The 17976-nt window shown below is 39.2% G+C and overlaps 1 protein-coding gene across 2 annotated transcripts in view; it reads right to left on the bottom strand.

Annotated features, from left to right (window-relative positions):
• Nucleotides 1-7792: 7792 nt before the first annotated feature.
• The window catches only part of GFRA1 (GDNF family receptor alpha 1), a 135665-nt gene continuing 125481 nt past the window's right edge, over nt 7793-17976 (bottom strand). For both annotated transcript variants that reach the window (XM_085064752.1, XM_085064753.1), the window contains exons 8-9: nt 15913-15969; nt 7793-15213 (exon numbers count right to left, since the gene is read on the bottom strand). In XM_085064752.1, the coding sequence (XP_084920878.1) occupies nt 15052-15213; nt 15913-15969 (219 nt within the window). In that variant the 3' untranslated portion in view covers nt 7793-15051. The remainder of the gene's footprint in view (nt 15214-15912; nt 15970-17976) is intronic.

The following is a 17976-nucleotide window of genomic DNA, read 5'->3' as shown; positions in this document are numbered from 1 at the left end:
AGCACCACTTGCTTGGTCGAATAATCTCACCCCCAGCCAGATGTCACCATATGGCTGGTGACAACTCTCAATTAAAGGGCCATAGTGTTTAGCATCTCTTTTACATATGGATAGAGAGCAGTCCTGTGACCTGCCCATTGCACCCAGGAGGTTTGTGCTCCTTCTTTAAAGGATGTGTGTCCAAGGCTCATCCCCTCCTTGCTGCTATAAGTTTCCAAGCCTGTTTTTAGTGTTTTGAACCTTTGTTCAGCCAGGGGCAGCTCTGAAAACTGGATCAAGCCTGCATCTCCAGCAGTCCCTTGGTACTGAGGATGGGTTTTGGAGAAGCTTAGGGCTCAGCTCTTGACAGTGCTGAAAATGTCTCAGTGCAGTTGATTCAAACCTCACAGCTGCTTTGGCTGCCCACTTCTGGAGGAGCATTTTCAGGGCTACCCAGATGTGACTGTTGTGCCATGCAGCCCAACAGGGAGCAAGGGCTCTGCTGCCCTGTGACAGCAGCAGTCACACTGACCAAGGAGTCCTGGCTCCCTTAACAAAGGAGGGACAGATGTTAATGATCCAATCAGCTGCTCATCCTCGAGATCACTTAATGATTATACAACAGGTTTGATTATGGGAGTTACTGTGTGTTTTAAGTTAACTTTGTGCATGGCTGGGCTTTCCCAGTAATCCTATGCTGTGCTCGTATCCAAGGCACCATTCAGTGGCTTCTTGCAAATCCCTGCAAAGCAATTACTGTCCTTTCTACATATTCAGGAATTGTCAGTTTCAGGTGCAATTAAAGTAAAATTGCTTTCAGTAGATACTTGGCTATGATGACTTTTGCTGGTCATAATTCTCTCTACACTATGTTGTTTCTTCAGATAAAAATTATATTTCTCTTGTGCCCTGGAATCTCAAGCTCATTTTTGACCCAAAGTATCCTCAGAGAGTTGTAAAACTAAGATGTTATAACTGCACATTACCTAGTAATGAACATTGTGAGAGTCAGGCCAGGAAGATGAAGACAAGAGGTATGAATTAATGTTTTAATAATCTTCCTCAGATCAGTACAAGTCATACAGGCAAGGATCCCAGCAACTGCTGGTGAGCACTGCTCCTCCAGTATGGTCTGATATTGCTGTATAACCCTCCAAGGAGATGGTGCTCAGTGTCTGCAGGGACAGATGGTCACTCAGCTACCAAAAAAGTCTTGACCTTGTCCCAGCATGATGATGCAACTGTGTACTTGGGGCAGAACTGCTGTTTACGGTGCCATAGCTTTTGCTGAAGGCATAGGAAGCTCAATAGTTTATTTTTACTTCTATTTAACCCTAGTCTATGCAAGACATTCCTCTGTACTGATCCAGGGCATGCACCATTTTCATAATGGAAAGCCAACACCTCTTCAATTTCAGACTAACACCAGATTTGAATTTAAACCCAGCTGTGAATCATTCCTCCTGTTTCCACAGGGCCAGGACAGGAAACTGGTGGCAGCAGCATCTCTCACTGCACCACACTGGTGTTATCCTTCTCTGATACAGGAGCCAACCAACATGAGACATTTTGCATACCTGCACAATGCCAGCCTTCCCACACATCCACGTGTGCTGCCAGTCAAGATCTGCTGTGATGCTGCCATGGTTGAAATAACCAGAATAGTGTCTTGTTCTTGCATTTTAGAATACAAAGAATCTCCAACGACAGTGCAAAGACTCTGTTTTACCATCTCAAAGCAGAAACCCCAAACACTACAGAACTACATGCTAGAGAAATAGGTTTAATAGATTAAGAGGCTGTCTTCTGGCACTCTGCAAGATGCTGGACTTCCCTGAATCATTCCTTGAACACAGCTTTTCTCTGGGAAAAACACCTTGTCTGGTTTTAAAGATTTTGTTCAATGGTGGAGAACACAGTACAAATCTTGTTTACTTGTTCCTATGTTTACTTACATCCTCTGTTAAAAATACGACACTTTTCTATGCTGAGCTGCTCTAGATTTAACAGCCAGCCAGCCTTGTTAAAGCTTTGTCTATGGATGGAGAACTTTCTATTTATTTTCTAATTTCTGCTCCTTGTTAGGTTCCCACAGCCAGTGTTCATGACAATACACATTGGGTTTGTGATGAGATTGCACTGTTAGGGATGTACTATTAGCCATGCTTTTCACAGACACTTAGCATCACCCTGTTGGCTCTTCTTGCAACCAACTCCAATTTTTCAGCACCAGTTTGATAAGATTTACTGAAAAAGGACAGCACTGACCCAGATGGCTTCTCACCCAGTGCATCCAAAAGTGGCAACACTTCTATTCCATGGGTTACTATAAATATAGAAACAAACATTTAAAATTATTTAATCTTATATTTTTAAGTACCTGACTGCTGTGAGATGGGTGCAATGCCACAGAAGGAGTGCTCAGAAAAGCCAGTGTGCCTGAGTTGACCCTATTCCCCCATTTGGTTGGTCCAGAAAATATGGTTCAGTACAAAAGGGAGTACATTTGCAGTGACTTTACCAGACACAGCTTCCTCAGATATCACTAAACCAGAAAATTGAAAACAGGGGGAAGTTAGTAGAGAAACTGTTATCACTGCAACCTCCTTTGTTTCCTTTAATATACCCTCTTGATATGCTCTGTGCTCAGAGCTACCTTCCAGTTCGTCAGTCACCATTAGTCCAGCTCCTGGTTGTTAGGAGTTTGAAAAAGTCAGTTCACCAATAAAAACCTGAGCCAAGCTCTGAACGAGCATCTGGCTTTGGTTGTTTGGATGTGCCTGTGAGTAATGCCAAGCTACAGGAAAGCCAAGCCACTATTCAGACATCAGTTTTTGGAAATGGGATTTGTTGTGTTATTTATCTTCTGTATTAAAGGAGAGGGTCTGGCTTTTGTTTTTTAACCTTGTTGTTTCAATGCCAGAAAGGTAGAAATATAACCCAAGTTAAAACAATAGCTCTTAAAAGATGTGATATTTTCTTTCATCCCCTGTTTAGTAAGCAGCCTTGGTAGTGTCACTTCATATAAAGAACAGCAAAGTCACAAGGTCCAGAAATACAGTAATTCCAGGAATGACAAAAAAAAATTACCTGCTTTGTCTTTTTATTGACTATAACTGTAGTGAAAAAGGCCATTCTGCATCCTCAGCCGTAACTAGTTAATTACTTTCTGTTGTTTTTTGTAGATGTTTCTAACCAACATCAAGTAAAATGTACATTGTGGAACAAACCATCCATACAGTATATGCCATAATTACTGTTTAGCAATTTCACACTAGCAAAAATTTATTAAAACTTCACGACTCATTAATAGTAAGTGATCATAATCGCTTAATAGAAAAGGAAACTGAGCTAATGATAGAAGTGCTGATTAATGTTTTTGACCTTAAGACAGGAAGTCAAGTGAAATTAATGTCACTGGGTGTTCAAAGTTAAGTTATTGTCAACTGTAGATAGCCTGAAATCAAAAGAGAAACCCCACAACTACACAAATTTTGTGTTCTTCATGAGAAAACTTGCTTTGCTATACTCTGTGGAATTTTTAAAAGTGTCACTGCAACATTTCAAGTAACAAGATTGACTCTTTTTTACAAAACTCAGTCAAAAAAAGGAAGTTACCTAAACATAGATTATAGATAGATAGATAGATATAGATGACAGATAGATAGATAGATGATAGATAGATAGATAGATAGATAGATAGATAGATAGATAGATAGATAATAGATAGATAGTCAGTCACTTCAGGAGGAGATGTCACAGAAATACTGAATATACTGGCAACCAAGCAGCATTATATATAGCTATTTCTCTCTCTCTCTCTCTCTCTCTCTCTTTTTTTTTTTTTTTTTTTTGGTTGACAGCATGCCTTTTATGAGCTCAGGTTAAATATTTTTCAAGAGAATAGCAGTCCAGCTGACCAGTCAGTCGCCTCATCACACATCAGATGCTTGGGCCCCACTGGAGCTGACAGGACAACTGTCTTTGCAGCCAGCTGTGTGCCTGGAAAGCATCAGCCTCAGCTTTGCATCTGGCTGCTTCTGATGCCCACTGGGGCTGTGGCAAGTGGTGGCATTTGAGGTGCACCAGGAGGTCTTGTGGCCAGCCTCAGGCCAGGTTAATGTGGCAGTGTAACATCTGTGCAAAGGTCCCAATCCCTGAGCTAAGTCAGGTACTGGGCTGTAAATGGAAATTGTTCCTACTTCAGCAGTAAATATTTTTTTAAGTGTGCCCTTTTTTCATCTTTTTGAAATGAGACATTATTTGAAAGCAGCATCACCAGGACATACTCATTTTTAATTATGCCACAGCCCTGTGTGTAACATTTCAAGTTGAAGGGTAGGGAAGCTCTCACAAATTGAGGCTAATCCTGTCCCACTGAAAAGGCTGAATGGAGATGGCTCAGCCTTTCACCCAAAAAGTCAGACTTCTATCTAGATGCTAACTCAGATTTTGAGCACTCTAAAACTCAGTTTGAATAACCTTCTCTGGATTATTTAACAACTCCCATGACAGGCAGAGAGGGAGGAACAGTTTCTTCCAAATATGAGCAGAAACCTAGCTATGTGTTTGTGAGCTTGATGTTCATTTGACATCAGTCAAAGTCACAGAGGGAAGGACAATCCCTTTCTAATAATGCCACTCAATATTTAGCCTACCTACATTTGTATTAATAATAAAGCCCTCAGGCAGTGAGTTGTGTGCAGCCATTGATCTGCTCAAAACAGCACTGAAGTATTGACAAATACTGTTTTGGAGACAAATAAAAGCTAAAGTGTATTTATATCCACCAGATTCTGACCTCTGACAAAGAAGCAAATGTAACTGCACAGCCAGGTTAATGCTACCTTTGAGCCTCTCCAAACCAGAAAGAAGTCAGCAGTGGATTGAGGAATGCAGATTTATATTTAGATTTTTGTTTTTATACTTTTATATCTGTGTGTGTACTTTGTGTTAGATTTTCCAACTGCTTCTCTTTCAGACTTCTGCATTAAAAGTCTCTTTTGAAAGCAAGAGGGATGTGGCACACTTGCAAACCTAGAGATAAATACCATCTGTTTAGTTAACCTTCCTGAGAATATTGGTGGAATGTTCTTTTTCAAAAACATATATACAAGAGCAATTCAGAGACTTGAATTGCAGGTCTTTCCAAAGCAATTGACTACAAGAATTTATTTTATAATGCTGCAAAATGTAAATGTATTTTACATTTTGTAGCATTGTGAACTGTGAACTATGCTTTCTACATCAGAGCAAAAGATTTTCTAGCATCCTCTTTGGAGGAAAAAAAGCCAATAACAACCAATCCAAAAAACCTTCTGCACAATTACTACACAGCAACATTTCTCACTCTCTATTTTGGCTTTTTCCTCACTGTTGCTCTGCAGTTTATTGTAATTAATACTGATAAAAAATTCTGTCAATGCAGAATAAGGGGGTGTAATTTGTATTCAGAGCCAAAAAAGACATGCATCTCACCAAAACAATTGAGTTTATTGTTACCAAAAAACTGTTTCAGGAAATCATACTTCTGTCTCTGATCATAAACCAAAACTCAGCATGAAGCAGACAATAACAGAGACAGGGTTTTTTGCCAACACAGGAGCAGTGCAAGTGTCAATGCAGGCTGATTGCTTGGGCAGAGTGTTTTGGAGAGCTCTAGGAGCATGCTTGGGAAATGGTTAGGACCACCTTTCAAAATCCCTTTCCTACACAGCTTAGAACTCTGCGGATGTAATGGCACACTGGAAATGCATCTCCAACAAAACTCCCAAGTGGGAAGGTGTCAAATTTGCCCCTCTAACATATCCATCTTTGTCCATGCCTGCTTTGAAGATGCCAAACCTTTCATCTGCTTACCAGGATTTCATTTAAAAGATCCCTGTACAACTCAACACATTTAACTGAAATTATTCGATAAATGCCATTTAAAGTAGATAACCCCACTTCTCTGGGCATCACTAGACCTTGCTCCCATTCCTAAAGGAAGTCAGTCAAACTGCCCAGTGTGATGAGCACTGTTTAACACATGGCAGCCAGGACAGGTTAATGCTAACTTTGAGCCTCTCCAAACCAGAATGAAATCACCAGTGGATTGGTGAATGCAGATTTATACTTATATTTTTGTTTCTATACTTTTATATCTGTGTGTACTTTGTGTTAGATTTTCCAACTGCTTTTCTTTAAGATTTTTGCATTAATGTCTCTTTTGAAACGTTATTTCAACGTTATTTGAAATGCAGTCCCTTGGTGTTAACTTACCCAGCCTTTGTCCAGGAAAAGTGATCCTACTGCCATCATCTCTCAGCCCAGAGGGAAACTGCCAAAGACAGCCTACGTGTGAACAGTAACAATTAAAAGCAAAAACCTGCCGAAATCAACAGAACAGAACCTAAAAATCAAACCCACAGACGAGGCACACTGCAGAATCCATCTGGTTGTGCATAGTTGGCTGCTTAGTGATGTCAAACACAGCTTGGTTCCGTCTGTCCCAGGAGAGGCTGCTCAGCAAGTCTGTCATGGAGCTGTACCCCTGGAGTGGAGGCTTCACTGCTGTTCCTCCATCCCCATCCTCCTCCTTCCCAGCTCTGGAGCTGTGGCAGCACAGGGAATGAGGGAAAGGTAGAAGGAAAGTCCAATGCTAACTCACACTGGCAAACATTTTGATTGCTTTTGTGCACCACGTTCTCCAAACACGTCTTAGAAATGGTTAAGTGTTTGGAAGATGGCACTGCAGGAGCTGAAGAACTCCCAGCTTTATGCACAGGACTCCAGAGCAGCAGGATGACTCCCAAATCCAAGCAACCTCAATAGCTGGCCCAGGAATCCAAGCTGAGCTGTTGGATGCTGCCAAACAGAATGTGCTGCCTTCCCCTCCCACCTCCTGAAACACAGATCATCTGAGCAGCACACGATGCCAGGACAGCTAAACATCTCCTCCTTGCATCACCCCTGCAACTCTAGACCCTCCTGGAGCTGCCAAACCACGATGATCATTTAGCTGGAAAAGTGTTTTCCGTCCTAATAGAGCAATCCTTTCACCTTGGATTTTGTGCATCTCTCCCACTCCCATCTTTCCTTCTTGCACCTTTCTCCCAAACCTTGCTTTTCTCTCTGAGCAGCAGCAATTGAAACTGGCTTTAAAACAGTGGGAGGCTCTGGCCCTTTGCTGTGCAGCAGCTTTTTCACGGGTGAGTGTGACTGCTCTTTGCTCATAATATATTCATTTGTTAAATCTCAGTGTGAGTAAATGCTGAAATCGTTTCCCTGGTTTTCAGTCACCAACACAAGGAAAGGCATCATGGATGCTTGTTTACCCACCTTCCCTCTCCTCTCCCGGCACACTCTGCATTTCCCAAAATATCCTCCTGCAAACGCTTTGTCTTCAAAGCCTTTGCAGCTCTTTTGCTGCCATTGTGTGAAAACAGGAGTGAGCCCTTTCCTTCTGGCCTGGCAGGCTGGAGGGTGGGATGGGTGTGGAGGAGTCTGTGTGCCAGAGAGTGAACAAGCATGAATGGGGCCAGCTGGCCACTCTGGTGCCCATCCTGCCATCCTTTCCATCTGATATTGCCTCCTCATTGTAATGCTGCAGGCCACATTCACCAGCACAAAAAGACTAGGGAGCAAGCAAATGAACAGATATTTAAAGGGAAAAGCTTTATTTCTTACTTTCTTAGATTGTGGTAGACTGCAAAACAACAGGAAAAAATGAGATCAACCTTGTTCTCCTTTTCTGCCAGTCAAGCTTCTTCTTCTTTTTTTTTTTTTTTTTTAATTTTTTATAAATCAAAACAGAAGAAAAACCACCAGGAAATTGTCCTCACAAAAACATGCTTTTTAATAAAAAAAAGAGAATAATGTTTATTGAGAGGGTTTGTTTTCTGGATATGTACAATACTAATGCAGGAGGATTATGCTAACAGAAAACGCCAAACATCATGGATTGACTTCCAAAGTGTGGACAGTCCAAAGAGCAATGTCTAAGTAAGTCAACAGGAACAAGTGAACAGTGGTTTTGTTTTGTTTTTTTTTTTTACAACAGATTACCAGCCATTATGACTGAAGACCTGACACATAATAACCTGCAGTGAGATGTACAGAAATCCATCAGACAATATAGAATTTACAGAAGAAGGTTAAGTGTTTGTGTAAGAATTTCCTCCAGAAAATGGAAGCATGTTCTAGACAGTTTTGGAAAAAGACAAAGAAAAAAAAGGTGAAAAAAAAGCACAGGAAAATACTAATACTGGATATCCTCAGATCACAGTGAATGCCAGTCTTCCTGGGTCCAAATGTTACCTGCTACCTTTATCTTCACCATTTCTGCTTACCCTCAATGAATCCCTTTATCATCATGATGTAAGAAAAACTAATTTTATGTGAGCTTTCCCCTGCTACTTCTCTTTTGCTGCAGCTCTTGTCAACTTGTAGTTTACACAAAATGTGCAAAATTCTACATAGCCTCAGGGGAAAGACAAATAAACCTTCCCAGCCTGAGCAGTACTAATCACAGCTGATCATTTCAGTACTGGGTAATGCTACACAAACCAGAGCACAAACTCTGTCAGAGCAAACTCAGGAGCAATAATTTGGGGGGAGCAGAGAACATAGATATTAATAACTGCCACCAGTTAAGTTTCCCATGTTGGAATGCTTTGAAGCAATTTCTCCCACTGCCTGCATTCTGGATTCACTTTTTGTTCTTATCCAGAAACAATGTAAGGTACTGGGAAGAGGGAAGAGGTTGATTTTATGCATCATTTCCCAGAGAAGTGACAGTACAAAAATCAAGACCATATTTTCTTTCAATTTTTACCTCCACTTAGTTTTCTTTTCAAGCATTGTGTGACTCAGCTCAGTCCAGGCTGTGCACTCCCAATGCCAAACACAATCCATTGTGAGGCTTTGTTCCACCTCTAACAACCCTAACAAACATTCCTTCTGCCTTAACTTTCACCTAAGGGTTAAAGCCTCTATCTCACCCCAAAACATGCAGAGATGTCATTGCTAATACCAGGTTTGGGAATGAGAGAGGGAAACCCTGTGCTCCCACTATTGAGGTTATCATACTCCCAAAAGAATTGCTTCACCTCTCAAAAGGGGGAACACTTTCCATGGGCCAATCCACAAAGGAGAAACCCATGATTTCTGTTTTATCCTCAGTGGGACACACATTTCTATCCCTCAGCAGTGTGCCTTCTGCAGAATCTCCTGCTAAAATAAATGGTGGTTCCATAAACAGTAATTTTTGCACCTTCAGGCTTTCCCCTGTTTCTCCAGATTCCTTCTGTCATACATATCCCATTCCATAAACATTGCCACGAGAGGACCATGGTTTTAATTTTATTTTGAAAAATGAAAATTACTCCAGAGTTTCAGTGGATTTTCTGGCTTCTGTGCTTGAAGGAGTTTACATCTCCCTGTGGTTCAGTACATCTGTGGGGTTTAGCTTTTACAGCATTTAAGCTTTGACCTAAGGACAAGTGCAGTGGCCAAAATCAACTCCTCACTCAGCTGAAGAACTGCAGATAGTGACCCTAGCATGACTTATTTGTCAGCATGGAGCTCTGACAGGCTGGTTAGTGGGGAATAAGCTTCACCCCAGCTGGCCAGGCCTGAGTGATTGAGCAGACACAAAGGCTTTGGAGGACAGAAGTTTGTAAGAAGTCAGATATTTCAGTATTTTGGAAGGAGGAATTCGAAGAAAATTGCCCTTAAATATGCGACTCATTTTCTTACGGATTCTAGGAAATTCTCCTTCTGACAGATTACAAAGCAGTGCAAAAGAATGATAATGTTGGAATCACCACAAGCAGGTGGAAAGGGGCTAAGGTTTAGGTGTTTTAATCTAGGCAACAATTAGCTGTAATTTTTTGCATGGCAACAGCTATTGGCACCTGAACAGGATAAAACAGCAGAAACTGGTTTAGCTCTGGTTAAATGTGCTCAGAGGACTCATGACTAGTCTAGACAGTACCAATTTAGAATACCACAGTCCATATTGATCAAGAAATGCTACTGAGAAATTTGTTGACTCTGTGCTCCTTTAAAATTCAGATAATTTCTAGGCCACATCTTGAATTTGCTGCTCATTTATGAATGATACAAAGAGATGCAACATCTTGTATGAGTTGCAGGAGTTGGCTTCTGGCTGTTGAGGTGTCCACATTTAATATGCAGTTTTTAAGAATAAACATTGCCTGGAGGCAAAGATAAGAAGGGAACATGAAGCAAGGGTGTAAAAAAGTCGAGATAATATTGAGTTAAAAATGGGAATTCACCATCCTCTCTGATTTTACCTAACGAACAGAGCCATCAAAATTTCCCAAAGAGAATTCTTCCTCTTCAAAAAATTTACTACTTAGCGAGACTTTATCTATTTGACTGAAATTCCAACTGGAAAATACATTAGAAGTATTTACATATTTCTAATAGCTCGAAGAGAGTTTTAAAGTTTTCAATCCTATTCAGTACCAAACGAAATTTTAAATTCCATCTGGGGAATAACAATGTTTTAGCTTGTTCAAGTCAAACCGGTGCTAAAGAGATAAAGTGGGAACTTTCAGTTTCCTCCCCATTAAAGGTGCTCTTAGTTCAGTGGAGACATATTCCTGATCACATCTTTTCTTCTCAAAAGTGAAGCTGTAATTAAAAAAGAAAACCAGAAAACCAGCACTGAAGCAAATCTATAAAGTCAAATACTGTGGAGTTGGACAAAATGACCTTCTGAAGTTAAAAAGAAGCTGAAATAGGCAATAATTGAAATGTCACAGGAGGAACTGGCTGCTAAGAAAAAGCAAATATTTAAAGATGAGAAATATTTAACAAGTCACTGGATTAATTTCTCTGCCAAGTTCATCAGAACCAAATATATTTCTATTTGATGTCAGGGACATCAGGTACAATCTGACTAACCTTCTGGGCATAAAACAACCCTGGAGGCCTCTTTAGCCCAGAACAGTTTTAATGCAGAATATGCAGAATGCAGAACAGTTTAGTGCAGAAAGAAATAACGTCAGTGAACACATATTTTTCAGTGAGGTAGATCCACCTTGGTATTGAAGACAAAGAATTGCATTTTATGAAAGAAAGTTGTAATTGTTGTATGAAGAACTGCTTGTGCTTCCATCTTTTACTGCTTGCTCTGAAGGAGCTGCTGCTGCAGCAGAATCCAGCTTTTTTATTTGAAGCCAAGTATGAGATACTCCTGTCACTTGACATACTTAAGATTTATGTCCCTTCAGGGAGCTGTTCTGAGTTTTGCTCTTCTCCTTCACTGGTTTCTCACCATCTTTACTCCATGGAAATATCATAGTGATTAGCCAACAATCGCAAATTTTAATTAAATTGAGATTTCAAGGTGATTCCTGCGCTGTTTTCTTCATCTCTAGCCTAATTGCACAGGCTTAGTGAAAGTTGATACTTTCATGTTTTCAGTCTACTGATTTGAAGTGCAACAAACTGTGAACAGAGTCATATTCAAATGGCTACGTTTTAGAGGGATGTAATTTCACTGGGGGAAAAAAAAAGCAAAAAGCCTGGGAATAGGTCTCCAGACAGAATCTGTGCATGCACGCTTTGAAATGATTACAAATTCCAGTTCCTCCTCATTCTCCCTGCTGACACAGTGGGAATGAAGCTGCTCAGTGGGAAGTGCCCTGGTGAAGAGAGATGGACATGTCCTGCTCAGGGCTCAGCACCTCATCCCACTGACCAAAGCCCTGCATGGTCACTCCTCAGGACTGCTGCCTGCTGCTGCCACACTGGGAAAAGGGAAACAAACACCCTCAGCTGCTGCTATTTTTGCCAGTATCTGAAAGATTCACCTTCAGTGCCTCTTTCATTGGAACAGCTTGTTGAATTAAGAGTTATGTTGACTACTGCAGAACCTTAGTTATGTACTTCAGTTCAGTCTGAATTTTACCTTTGTGTGCACTGCTTTTAAAAAGGAGCATAAATATGCTACTGCTAATAATAATGACTATGTCTGTTCCAGTACTATAAATGAAAAAGATTATTTGGATATGTTTATGGTGGCCCATGATCTAATTTATACACAAATGAACTGGTTAGATTTACAACTGAAACAGCAGATAATCTCTATGTACATCTTTATTTGGACAGTCCCTACCTTATTGTTATATGGTTAAAATTAATCTTTTAAAGGACTCTGTAAAGCCCAGCCTAAGCTTGTTCATTAACAACTTAACACATGACATTTTAGTGACTGAAAGGGGAAAAAAATCAAACAATTTGTGTGCTTCAGTACTGGAGCAAACGACTGCATTGACAAGGTCACCAAGCCAAATTGACATCATCCACACCACATCCAACTTCAAAAAATCCTCCAATATTTGCATGATGACACCTCTAAAGTGTCACACTACTATGGGTATTTTTTTTCCTTTTTGCCTGTTTAATAACCAATTTAATTTTTTTAATTAAGACTTCAGTATGCTTTTTATTTACAGGGAAAAAAGCCTGAGTGCTCTGTTGAGCTTTTTTTGTGGTAACATGCTACCTGTAAAAACCACCATTTTTTCCTCTACTACATTTGAATTTAATTTCCAAAGGTAACTCTCATTGACTCTGATAACTAGCAGTTTCTTTCGTAATCAGGAGCTAATTAGGTTGTTATTTACAGTATAAGGGATCAATAGTTTTTATTCTGGATCAGCTAGTGTCAGAGCTCTAATAAATGGTATTAAATGTAACAGAGATACTATAACCAAACCAAAGATTAAAAAATCTTCAAAAACTATATACTATACTGGGAGATTATTAAAATTCCTGATACTGCCTAAAATGTTTAATGTGCTGAATACAAATGATATTTTAAAGAAAGCTTTGTGGATCAAAGATGGATTTAATAATCATAATGTTTGTGAATTTGTTTTGAAAATATTTTTAATTGGATAATGTCAGACTTCTGAATTATAATGCTATGTTCATTAGCATTTCAATAGACTATACTATCAACTCCTTTTGACATAAAAGAATTTGATTCATTTTTTAAATCATGAATCTCATAATCTTTTTTCTGCTGCCACAAGTTTTCAATAATTTGATTATCTTCTACAAGAAGAGCAACAGGAACCACATGGGCTTTGCTGGTAATGATGGTCTATATATCTCTTCTCTGAAAGCAGCTCTGCTGCCTTTGAAAGTAATTTGCAGTTTCTTATCAACGCAGAATTAAAGAGTAATATTGTCTAATTTGTTATGTTCAGTGGCACAGAGTATTGTAGAATTCTATCTCATGCAAATCGCTTTGAAACCTGTATGATGTGACCATAATCAAGAGTACATAAATGAATTCTGAAATTTATGAAAGTGTTTATTATTAGCCAAGGAAAATCTCAAGAGATGAACTCGTCAATGGGTTTAATAATCTCTTAGCAAGACGTGTATTTTGCACACTCTCAAACCTCAGTGCAGTTTGTAAAACAGTAATTTGTACTTTATAGTTGTATTGCAAATAACTGATGTGGACATTTCAGAGCAGGACAGGGCATAATTGTGTGAGTCTCCAAGTAAATAAATCCATACATCCAACATGATGAACTCCTTGCTTGCAGAAGTTATCTTCCACTTCCAATAGGAACAAAAACTGATTACTGTTGATCACTTAGACAGAACTGCTTGTAACAGTCAACAAGCCATCACAGTAAGGTATAAAGACAGCCCTTAGGAGAAATGCTGCCTATCTGATGACATTTAAAGCTTTAAAGAATTCCTTCTAGATACTGCAGGAAATCACCACGAGCCAGCCCAGGCTGCCAACATCACTGAGTGAGAAACAGGCGATTAAATCATGTATACTGGTAATATTGCCATCCAAACCATTAAATTAATTTATGGAGCTGGTCTTGCAAACAGTTCATCATGTCAGCAATGCCAAGGTCTGTGGTAGGAACTACCAGGGTGAGAAAAGCCTGTCACATGGGTACATGTGCATGATGCTGCCTTGTAATTGGATCAAACACCCTTTTGTGTTGATTTTAGCAGCTCTTAAGAAATAAAACACAGTTTAAATGATATCCTACTACCTCTTGTCCCTTTACAATGTTTTGATAAGAGAAGTAAGGCATGAATTTCCTGTAGCTTTTTGATCTGACACTATCAGGTATGTATAAACAGATGATGATGCTTTAGTAGAGCAAATAAATTGTATGTCATTTTTTTATTAAACAAAGAGTATAATAACTGGACTATAGTTATCACAATGGAAGCATAGAAGACCATAGACTGTACAGCTGAAACCCTGTAGCAAAATTTGTTCCTCATATTTAAAGAAATGTATCTTTGTCAAGCTTTCACAATGGCTGCTTCTTGCTAATTTAAAGACTCTTCACTCTTGTTAAGGCTAGATGATTATAATTAAAAGATAAATGTACTGTTAGAAGGTTCTACGCCACACTTTCTATTTTTATGAGAATTTAACTGAAAGACATACATAATACCTGTATGTGAATTATAATGGCTTCTCAGCAGGGAACGCAGAATCACTTACAGTACGTAAACATTTAAAGAGGAAAATACTAACACACTGAAAGAGTTTAACATCAGTAGCGATTCATCAAATGAAGAAGTTTCATAAAGTCCACTCTCTGGGAGAACATTCACCATTAGACAAAAGCCTGGCATCCTTGATAGTCTGAAGTTCAATCAATTTGAAAACCAAAACCATTCAATGAGATAAACAAGATTTTAAGAAAACTGTCATCTTCTTTCTCAGGTAAAAGCCAGAATTAAAATAATAATTGTTAAAATAATCCAACCAGGTCGCTTTACAGGCAAATTTACACACTGTCTCTTTAAAACACTGCATGCCCAAAAGGCTTTTGGGTTTGGAATGTAGCACTGCACCAAGTATTTCACAAAGCCTCTAAATATCACAAGAAGCTTTTTTAGAGAGAAAAAAAAATAAAATTTCGGCTGACTGAGACTGTTCTAGCAGGAGGGCCTCAGCTTAGCTCCCAGACCTGGAATTCCAGATAAACAACAGAGGACAGCAAACAGATTTTTTTTGTGATTTTTTTTTTTTTTTTAACACGTCCTTTTGTAATGCAGCTACAAGACGACTGATGAGCTTAGGGACAGAGAGAGTGAGAGTGCAAGAGTCATCAGGGTGAGCTGTGTGCTTAGGTAGAAGCTGCTGGGAAGAGCCAGGGAATTCTCTGCAGATATGTGACTGGTGGAGACTCCTGCTGTGCTGTCCTTCCCGAGAGCATTCTGCAAGACACAACACCTTCCTTGGTCACCATCACACATTCACATGTACGTTTTTACATCATGAAATTCATACTTTACTTGTTCGTGTCCCACCCTCCACTGATACCTATACATCAGTCTCATAAACTGGAAGATAAAATAGGCATTACAACAGATGTCAAAATGACAATATTTTGGATTTAGTTAACACCAGTACTTCACACTTCAAAAAAGAGGAGAAAGTATTAAAAAACTCTTACTTTAGGAATGCTTCCATGCATAAAAAGTGTGGTATTTTTTTTTTTTTTTAGGGATGTGTGTTTATGATGCCAGTTTATTTTACAACAGCAAAAAGGAGAAACTGCACCTTCTGGACAGTCAATAGAACAAGTTTTTTTGACAAGTTACTTGTGGGAACAATAAATAAAATTTAACCAGGGGTTCAGATTATTAAATAAGTATCCTTGCTAGGTGCTGTGGTGTTTGCTACAAGATCTGCCTAAACATTTACTTCACAGCTAGTGAAATATAAAATCAACAGAGCACACTTTGAACCCAGCTCTGAACTTCTAAGATCATTCTTTAATACATTATGATATCCAAACACAACAAAACTGACAAGACAAGTGTGAGGTAGCCCATGATAATCTTGACAGACTTGGAACATATTTTCTTATGGGGAGGCACCTGTGCTGGGAAATATCCAAGATCCACACTCACCTCATTAAGACAGAGCTCTGTATCTACAGATTCATTGGATTTTCGCTTCTTCTGTGCCTATGAACAAATAGAAAATTTATTCCCCGTGCAATTTATATACACAGCAGCACAAAGCACTTAGAGAAATTTGCATCAGTTGTCATAATCCTGTAATTTTGACAGTGATTTGCACATGATTAGCAAATAAACTCCAAATGTAACTGCATGTTTTCCAATAACATTCACATTCTCATTTGAATTTACAACAAAATTTTTCACAGTCAACTAAGGGTTCTTAGTAATTACAATGATGAGTGCCATCAGCAGCAGAGAACATGTTATCTTCTGTGGCCCCTTAAAAATAGTGCTGGATGCTCATGAGAAGAAATGAAATATGACAGTTAATAATTACCATAATACCACTGCACATTAACAAATAATCTATGATATGCCTCCGTTTTAGGAAAATACACAACACAGGAGTATTTTATCCTTAATGATTCTTGCAATTTTCCCAACTATTATGATAAAACCACAAATATTATCTGAATATATTTCATGGCTGCCAAACAATCTCTTCTAGAAAGCTGCAAAAAGCACACTGACTCAAGCAAGCAGCATTTTGGGTGACATCCTACAAGATGGAAGCAGCAGCCTGCCCTCCGTCCAGCAGCAGAAGGTGTTTAATATTTCCATTCCTCAAGTGAACAAGTCTGGGCTGGGTGTTTTCTGCTTTCCTACAACAGCAATACTAATCCCCACGGTGTGGAAGGTGTTTTCAATAAACAGTGCCAGGCTGACTTGAGCACTTCAGTGATTCTCAATGTCACTTCTTTCTCTGTGTATTCCAGAAACAAACCCAGCACCCTTTTATAGGAGGTGACTGTGCTAAAGTGAATAAATTCTTGGGTTTATGGAACCACAGACTGCACTGGGCACATCTGATACTTCCACCTGGAAGTTTTGCTGGACTTGTAACTTATTTCCTGCAAAAAATGAAGATCTGAGTCTCACAGTGCTGCACTCACTTTACCCTGCAGAATCTCACTGGTTTAGGCAGTGATGGTCTGGACTAAATGTGAGGAAGTGCTGAGCAGTCTGATTTTATGCCCTCAGAAGATTCAGTTCCACACACAGTTATTTTATTTCATATCTGAGAGCCACTGGTTCTGCCAACGGATACAAAACAGTCTTTGACCTAATTACTGATTTTAGAATTCAAATGAAGGAACTGAACTTCTTACTGGGAAACGCATTCTCTGCTTTTGATGATCTATGAACATATTACAGAAAACTGAAAAAGTGAAACAGCTGGAATTTAAGAGAAAGACAGCTTATGTATTATAAGAATACATACTTTATATATGCTGTTAGTTTTCATATATAGGACAAAATAATTGCTCCTTCTTACATAGCCTTTCTACTAATTAGTACCATTAAAGTGGTTATGGTGAGCATAAATTTAACTGTCCAAATGGAAAAAGAAATGCATGGAAGTTAATCTGCAACAAAAAGAAGCATCACAGTGAAACCTTCCTGCCATGTTTGTAGTGGTGGTATTCACAGCAATTTGGGAACTTCTTTTAAAGGCAGCTGGGTAGGTTTCAACTCCTAAATGGCTGGCTCCAAGGAGACAGGTAAAGTAGGAGAAACTAGATTTAAATCCTGATTTTCTTATGTCCATAACACCCATGCTACCTGGAACTGGAATATGAGGCTTCACATAAAGCCTTGGGATCAGAGGTTCAGGTCCTGGCAGTGTAAATTCTGAGGATCATGCAAGCCTCCTATTTCTTAGTTTGTCATTAATGGATAAATTTCCCATTCCCACAAGTGTCTGTTTATTGGAAACATTGTGCTTTGCTGCTTACACCTGCTGTGGATCCATAGCACTGTGCTAACTACAAGTCTACACTTGGTAGCTGGTCTCAACACCAAAGTTAGAATTTATATTCCTTTTGTACTGTGTTTATCAAATGAGAAAAGAGAAAAATATCATTATTTTGCTTATATGCAGTAAAGTCTTCCTTTACTGCAATCAACCTGAAAAACAATAGAGTGCAGCAGCTAAAACATATTTACCTT

This window comes from Lichenostomus cassidix, chromosome 6 (assembly GCF_008360975.1).
Source record: "Lichenostomus cassidix isolate B80296 chromosome 6, HeHo_3.0, whole genome shotgun sequence".
Lineage (NCBI taxonomy): Eukaryota > Metazoa > Chordata > Aves > Passeriformes > Meliphagidae > Lichenostomus > Lichenostomus cassidix.
Note: the sequence above shows the minus strand (reverse complement) of the source record. Positions and strands in the feature narration are given on the sequence as shown.